This window comes from Octodon degus, unplaced genomic scaffold (assembly GCF_000260255.1).
Source record: "Octodon degus isolate 3935 unplaced genomic scaffold, OctDeg1.0 scaffold00056, whole genome shotgun sequence".
Lineage (NCBI taxonomy): Eukaryota > Metazoa > Chordata > Mammalia > Rodentia > Octodontidae > Octodon > Octodon degus.
Window position 1 is genome coordinate 6,074,778 of NW_004524632.1, and position 8,321 is coordinate 6,083,098.

The 8,321-nt window shown below is 51.4% G+C and overlaps 1 protein-coding gene across 2 annotated transcripts in view; it reads right to left on the reverse strand.

Moving 5' to 3' along the window:
• Positions 1–743: 743 nt before the first annotated feature.
• Positions 744–8,321, reverse strand: part of Kat7 (lysine acetyltransferase 7) — a 36,240-nt gene continuing 28,662 nt past the window's right edge. For both annotated transcript variants that reach the window (XM_004633638.2, XM_023718220.1), the window contains 6 exons: positions 7,099–7,188; positions 6,732–6,872; positions 5,824–5,917; positions 4,431–4,577; positions 3,917–4,023; positions 744–2,339 (listed from right to left, as the gene is read on the reverse strand). In XM_004633638.2, the coding sequence (XP_004633695.1) occupies positions 2,238–2,339; positions 3,917–4,023; positions 4,431–4,577; positions 5,824–5,917; positions 6,732–6,872; positions 7,099–7,188 (681 nt within the window). In that variant the 3' untranslated portion in view covers positions 744–2,237. The remainder of the gene's footprint in view (positions 2,340–3,916; positions 4,024–4,430; positions 4,578–5,823; positions 5,918–6,731; positions 6,873–7,098; positions 7,189–8,321) is intronic.

Consider the following 8,321-nt stretch of genomic DNA (forward strand, 5'->3'; position numbering starts at 1 on the left):
AAGCCCCAGGCTCCAAGCCAGTCTTTCATCAATGTCTAGGGGAGCAGCCAGCCTGGAGGTCTGGGACGCGTCTGCACGCGAAAACTTCATCGCCCAGGATTCTTTGCTCACGGCCTATTTTTTCAAAACTGTAGTAGCAAAATTTCTTGCTACAAATATTGACAACAGGGAGATTTGGGCAAACATGAAGCAAAGATGCACTCAAGGGTCCTTTTAGAGCCATACACACCTCTCCAACTCACACCCCACCCTTCAGCAGGAGGCACTGAGGACTCTAAGAGTTTTCTTGCTATCTGCCCTGTCTAGCTTCAGACTTGCACTCCTGACTGGGCCAAAGTAGCAGGATTTCAGGCATGTGTCGTCCATGCCCTCCCCCGCAAGGCTAGGAGGTGACACAGTTCACCACTAGTAAAAGCTGGGTGATAGGTGACATCTCTGTCTACCCTGCACTAGTCCCCACTGTCCCCTTCTCCCAACTTCTACTGGATGTTCCACCCCAAGAGCAGAGGGAAATTCCCTCAACGACAGCAGGCGTCCTGCTGACCAGCCACTGTGCTGGCCCTGGAAAGGCAGACGGACTGCGGCCCACCTACAGAAAATGGCCGCATCCTAAGGAGCAAGTGGCCCCAAACCGCCAGCCACCTCTCGATAGTTTCTCCCCAGAAAGAACGAGTCCCCAGTGCAGTGAGCGCGCAGGCCCGTGCAGCGTGGCCACACACAGACGCGCGCCCAGGAGGCAGCCGTGAGCAGAGAACATGCTTTATTGAGTAGATATAGAAGAGCACTTTCTACCACATGTGGAGAAGGTTGTGGCATCTGTAAAAGGCCTTCACCCCTTAAGAACACCCCCAGTGAAGTTGCCTGTGGATAGGTTTTAACAGTGACACTGGAAGGGAGCCACCACAGAACATGCTTAAAATCAGCTCCCCACAACCCACAGTGAATATAAGTAGTGTACAGAGATGACAAGAGAAAAGGCACAAATGACCAGAGTCAGGACTGTGGTGAGGACGCCACGTGAAGACAGCAGTGTCAGAGAGGACCGAGGGTGGTGGGAAGGGCGACGTGTCGGACATCAGTGCTGCCCGAGGATAGCAGGTTATAACGGGCACGGGGACAATTAGAGGGAACATCTCTTTCTGCACTCGGACAACACCGAAAATGGGAGACCAGAGGAGAGGACATCCCAAAAGGGAGGAGGAAGAGGAGCAGCTTCCGGAAGGGCGGGAGCACTTCATCCTACAGGAGGGCGATGCTGGTGAGAAGCAAACCTCGGCAGGCGGCCACTGCCTCGTTCGCTGAGCCGCGGGCTTCGGTGTGAACATCATTTCTAACCACTCTCAACTTCTCCCAGAGGCTCTGGGAGAATCAGTGCAATGGACGTACCAGTAGAGGTTTATGTGGCAGAGCTAACCAGTTACCACGTAGCATGATAGAGAACTGGAAATTATTTTGGCACCTGCAAAAATAAAAAGAGCCAGGGACAAAAAGAGGACGTTCACTGCTGGGCACTTTTTTGGGAGGCAAAAAGCATCCGTTCTCTGCCGAGACTCCACATGCCCACAGGTGGGCACAGAGTGGTACAGAACTGCCGCCTCTTGATCCTCTTGCCGTCCTGACTCAGATGGATCATTCACTGCTCCCGAGAAAATCCCTGGGAAGCTCTTCCAAAGTCTTGGTTCTGGTCAGCCGGATATGGATAAAAAGGGAGGTGTAAAAGGGACATCGAGGTGCAATCTGAGGTGACCAGCACCCTCCCAGTGAGTGCACAGTCCCAAGTACCACCCCTTCCCACCCCTCCCCAGACACATCAGAGGGGACACTGCAAAGGTCCTGGCCATGGCAACCGTATTGGAGGTCTGGAGACCAGGTGGCAAGAAGCACTAGAACAAAGCTCAGAGGACACGACACACCTCATGGGGCAGCTGACACGAGGCGGAACCAGTGACTGGACAGGTACAGTACCAGAACAGATCTCCTTGGGTCAGTGCTATGAGGGAGCCGCACCCAAGGCTGGTGCGGTCCCATCCGGGCAACCTCACTGAGGCCGAAACAACAGTTCCTCAGAACCAGCGTCTGCAGTGTACATGAGGGCGGAGCCAGGACAGTCCTGAGGGGCGTGGCCTTCCCAAAGGGTACTGCACTTGCCAATCACAAGAGCAACAGAAATGACAGACAGATCCCTAGGGGATGGATTCCTACTGCTGGGGTTCGCTGGCTCAGAATGCTGGACCACTTTAAGTGCCCTTGGGAGGGGTCCATTTTAAGCAGCTTGGATCCATGGTTTTATTGGAGTTGGACCGTTTGGCCTCTTTGGCTATCCACTCATCAATCAGATCCTGGGAAGAACAAGAAGCAGCATTAGACACATGGGACACAGGGGCCGGACAAATTCCAAAACGACCAGTTGGCAAAAAGGAATCACTAGGGCTAGGGAGATGGCTCAGTGTAATAAGCGCTTCCCTGGCAAGCACACGGGTCTGAGTTCAATCCCTGGTTCCGCCAAAAATTAAAAAAAAAATAAAAATAAAAAGGAATCACTGCCAAGGAGATAGCTCAGCGGCATAAGCACCTGCCTGACAAGTGCAAGGTCCCAAGTTTGATCCCTGGTACCACACACACACACACACACACACACACACACACGAAGGAATCACCAAGCAGTTAACAGTATCTTCAGGTGTAGAACACACTACCTTTGTCTGTTTGTGCCTGGGTCTCACTATGCTGCTCAGACTGGCATCGAGTTCAAACTCACAGAACAATCCTCCTGCCTCAGCATTCTGAGTGCTAAGATGACAAGTGTCTACCTTTTGATCTTTGTTTCTTTTTTAAAATTTGGTACAGGGTCTTGCTACGCAGCTTGGACTCGTAGTGATTGATCCTCCTGTCCCAGCCTTCCCAGTGCTGGGATTACCAGAGTGCAGCACTGCACTGTGCTACCCCAATTCCAGTGGCCGGCATGGCATGGGGCTGGCATGGCAGGTGGTACCAGGGATCAAACTCGGGACCTTGCACTTGCCAGGCAAGTGCTTATGCCACTGAGCTATCTTCTTGATCTAAGAAAACCATCCACAGGCAGGAGTGCTGTGCAACATAAAGCTGCTTAACTTGTGTCACCCAAATCTGGCAGGAGTGGACCAAAGGTGCTTGACAAGGACAAAGGGGGCCAGGTGCAGTGGTAGACACCTGCAATCCCAGCACTCGAGAGGCTGAGGCGGGAGGATCGCTTTGAGTGGAGTCCAGCCTGGGCTACAGAGTCAATTTAAGGCCATTCTATAATACAGTGAGACCCTGTCTCAAAACAACAAACAAGAGCCAAGACAGTGCAGTAGAAAAAGTGCCTGCCTAGCAAGTGCAAGGTCCTGAGTTCAATCCCTGGTACCACAAAAAATAAAAAAACAACAAACAATGTAGGAGATAAACTTAGTAAGAAAGCCAGGTGCTGACCACCAAACCAGGAATGGTGGCGCATGCCTGTAATCCCAACACTCAGGAGGCTGAGACTGGAAGATCTCTGTGAATTCAAGGCCAGCTGAAACTTCATAGCAAGACCCTGTCTCAAAAAGACAAAACAACAAAAAAACATAATAAGAAAGGCAGCATGGGCCTCACTGGCAGCTAAAAAAAAGAGGCAGTGGAAGGTGTTTATACTAAAATCCATCATGAAGGGAAGTTTTTATTCATTTTTAACTTTTTTGAGACAGGGTCTCACTATGCAGTTCAGTCTGGCCTTGAGCTCACTTTGCAGCCCATGTTGGCCTCGAACTTACAACGATCCCCCTGCCCCAGCCTCCTGGGTTCAGGGGTTCCAGGACTGCACCACCGTGCCCAACAAGAAGGAAAGTTCCCCTCGGGGGCTCTGCTCGGCCTCAGCGGGCCCCGGGAAGGAGCAGGCAGCCGCTGCAAGCCTCACCTGTCTCTTCAGAACCAGGTGTTTTCCTTTCCAGTACTTGAGCATCTGAAGAGCCTGCAGAGTGCTGACGATGTCCACGGGGTTCACAGCCGTCTCCTGGCTGATTTCTGAAACAGAAGAGCTGTTGAGAGCCTGGCCACAGGGCTGACCCACCCCCGTTTCAACAAGAAGCTACTCCTGCCCCTCCGAAATCAAGGCCCAATACAGACCACGCTCAAGCCCTCAGCGCTCGTGCAACAGGCTGCCATTCTCAGCAGCTCTCACATGATCGAAATACTTGCAGTTTTTCTTCTTGACTTTTGTTATAATTAAATTGCTGGCAACTCCAGAAATGAGAAGCCAATTCCTAACCATCCCAAGGCCCAAGTGAGGGGCCCCCATTCGGTGGACCATCCCTTCCCAGCCACGGACAGAGGAACACTGTGTCTTCACGGGCAACACCGAGCGGGGCAGGGCGGGAAAGCGGGGGGTATGGAGTCTGGCGACTAACCCCTCTAAGCAGTTAAAAACCAACCTTTGATGGAAATCTCTTTGCCCTGGAAATTATGCAGGTAGCGGAGCAGCACTTCTTTCCAGTAACTGCGGTAGCTTATGAGCCCCAGGTCGGAGAGCGGACGTTCTGGGGAGCCCACTTTTTCTTCCACTTTGGAAAGCAAATAACCTGGCAGAGAACAGAGACATTTCTAGCACCACCACATCTCACCCTAACAGCACGGAGCGGAGTGCTAACGCAGAAGGCTAATTTAGGGACAGGCCCCTGCGCAGGAGCCAGTGGGCACCAGGTACTCACTGGGCTGTGTGGAGCGTGACATGCTGCCTTTGTATAAGCCAAAAGGGGAGAAGATGGAATTGTGTCACTTATAATAGCCACTAAAAAAATCCCCGGAGCCAGAGGTCAAATACGGAAGTGCTGGCTGGGTGTGGTGGACCATCCTACTAATCCCAGCACCAGGGAGGCTGAGTTGGAGGCCAGCCTGGGCTACACAGTGAGTTTGAGGCCAGCCAGAACTACAGGCAAGACCTTATCTCATGAAAGCAAACCAACCAAAAACCCCACAAAACTCCCAAGATAAGGAACAGAGAAGGGAAGCTATTTCATTACATTGCTTTTTATGTATTTGAAATCTCTGAACTGCATTTATTTATTGAGACAGATTCTTGCTATGTAGCCAGGGCTGGCCTCAAAAAGTGACCCTCCTGCCTCATCCCCAAATGCTGGGACAATGGGCAGGCAGCACCAAAGCGGCAAAGCCAGCATTTTTACAGGACAGATGCACTCGTGCTCAGAGACACTGTGTTCAGGAGCCCAGCAACGCCACTCACACCCACAGCTCTTCTCCCCACTGCAAGGGCATTGCTCTGCCTGGGCCCTCCCACGCTGGGGAATAGCCACGCGGGCCAGGGTTAGGGGCCATCATAAATCACCAATATAAGCACAAACATGGACCATTAATGAACAGCACGTAACACCTGTTCACAGCAGAAAAGCCAGAGCAGAGCGCCTTATCCAAGGGCGGTGGGCATCCTTGCTTCCAGGGACCGTTTGCCCTGCTCCGTGCTTGGCTGTAAGTGACCACAGAGGGACTGAGATGGACTCTGGGCTGACAAATCAAACTTTGTGAGCAGATAAATTCAGAGTCCACAGTGGCCCCTAACTCATGTATGTACTGTACCTCAAAGGCTCAACCTGGAATAACCCCAAGGACCTTAGTGCTCCGCTCCAGGTTCCTCCTGAGTACCAGGTCCAGCTCCTCTACTCATTCAGTGTTCAGTGTGAATCAACAGACAAGACCACATCTAGGTTTTCCCCATTCACGTGCAACACACATGCCAGGAATCGTGGTGATGACGAGTGGCAGCCACTGGCGCCTGCCTCGTGGCGTGGCGCAGTCAGCGGCTTCACTTACTGAAATCAATGAGCATCTTGCCATAGCCCTGTCTCATGTACTGCGGCATGGTGAGGATGCAGGACACGTTGTAGTTGAGGAATGAATTCTTTTCCTAAAATCAAAAGCAAATGGATCAGTGGGTCATGAGGGCTTGGGCCTAAGGTGTCAACCGCACCCCCATGGGCGCACAATAAAGCTTCTTGCAAAACCTCTCACTGGCCAGCCCTAGAAAGAGGCTGTCCGGCTCCCCAGACCACCACACCCTTTCTGATGGACAAAGCCTTGAATCCCAGGGTTTCTCCAGCTCAGAGGCCACCAGTCTCATTTTAAGGGGCCAGCTCTGGCTTTCTGACAGCTACGCAGCAAATCAAGCTTAAGACTAGTTAGCCAGTGAGTTGTCCTGAATATGAATTTTATTTCAATTAAGTTAGTTAAAAAACCGGAAGCCCAATCTGGCACAGAGGCACTGAGGCCCAAGGAGCTCTGAGGGGAATTCATTCCTGGCTTTAAGCTAATGACACCGATGGCAAAGCCAGGAGAGCTGGCATGACTACAGGATGCAGGTTTGAGGGGAGCAGTCAGAGCTGAGCCAGTAATTAACAGGCAGCTCCAGCCCACAAGTCCAGAAACTAATGAACCAGAAGCTTTTAGTAAAGAACGGAACGCTTTCATTAAGCTATCTTTGAAACATGGGTTTCCCTTTTTTTCAGGGAAGGGCTGATTCTTACCCAGGGCACTGCCTTGGCCCATCAGGGACCTGAGCCCCCAAAAGCACCCAGCGGAGCCAGGGAGATGGCTCAGTAGAATAAGTGCTTCCCTGGCAAACACAAGGGCCTGAGTTCAATCCCCAATTCTGCTCCCCCCCCAAAAAAAGGGCAACCAACACCCTCCTTCAGCCATGAACTCCATCTCCAGGCCCCGCTGACCTTGGAAAAATACCCAATCAGGTGACAGCCAGTGTTGTCCGCCTCCGTCATGACGTAGAACAGGAAAGGCTCGACGTCGTAGTATAACGTCTTGTGGTCCAGAAACAGCTTGGCCAGCAGGCACAGGTTTTGGCAGTAGATCTAGAAGCAGAGAGACTGTGGGCAGGGGCGGCGACTGCCAAACCAACCGGACACAAGCCTACAAATGATGCTCATGCCATTAACACCCATGATGCGGAACTCTCTCACTACAAAGTATAGGAACTATCCATCCTCTCTTACTAGGTGGCATGGAGACAGAGCACACTCCTGTGGGAGCCTGTGCGTGCTCACTGCCACCGCCCTTTCCAAGACTGCCACGTATTACCTTGTTCTTCTTGCCATCTACTTCGAACACCGAGATCGAGCCTTTGCGATATATCTCGTCTCCAGGCGGGTGTTTCCAAACACACTTGGCCTGCAAGAAAAGGAATGTACATCAGGGAATCCCAGCCCACTACGGGAAAGGCGCCTCCAAGGAAAAAAGAAGCACAGGTCAGGCTGGCTCAACCTGAGGACCTGTAGCAAAGCAGATTTCTTTTTCCAGTAAAACAAATAAAACCTTCTAAAGTCACTGCAATACACTCAACAGTTTGGAACAAGCTCTCTGGATTATGTTCCAGCACTCCCAGCACAGAAGATTAAGATCATCCACTCTGTAAAGCCAGATAGATAAGAACACCTTGGCGTATTATAAAAAGCCTCAGAGAACAGGAAATTCTTAAGCAGCTTATTTCTAGCAGCTTAGAGTCCCTAAGTAGTCTACTTTACTCTCCCCTTTACCAAGCTGGCTTTCAGATTAGAAAAGGGACCCACAGTGATAACAACCATTCAGCACTATCTGTCCCTGTGCATGCGAATGCAGACTCTTACACATACGAGCATAAGGGACAGCTCTGCAGGAAGGCACTGGCCAGGCAGAGCAGCAGGATGCTGAGGCACACGGCCACAAGGGGGCGCATGCCCCCCCTTCTCCTCACCCAAGTGCGCAGGCTCAGGCTATTTCTTTCTTGTTTTGGTAGTGCTGCTATTGAAACCAGGGCCTCGGGCACAGCTACAGCCTTGCCAACAGTTTTAACACAGCCAGCCACTGGTGTAATGAGGCAAATTCTTCAGCGGTTTTACATAAATACATTCTGAAATGTTTAAAAGTAGTCATGGTGGGGCATGCTTGCAATCTCAGCAATCTGGGAGGGTAAGGCAAGAGGATCAGAAGTTTGAGCTCAGTCTAGGCCACTTAGCAAGACCCTGTCTTAAAATAAAAAATAACAGGGGCCGGGGAGATGGCTCAGTGGAATGAGCGCTTCCCTAGCAAGCGCAAGGGCCTGAGTTCAATCCCCAGTTCCACCAAAAAAAAAAAAGGGGGGGGGCGGACGCTTGGGATACAGCTCAGAGCAAATGCCTTGGATTCAACCCTCAGTATCTCCCAAAAAACGTTTTTAAAAATTCCATGTATCAGGGCTGGTGAGATGGCTCAGTGGTCTAAGGCACCTACTTAGAACAAGCTTAGCAAAGCACAGGGACCACGGTTCAATCCCCCAGCACCACATG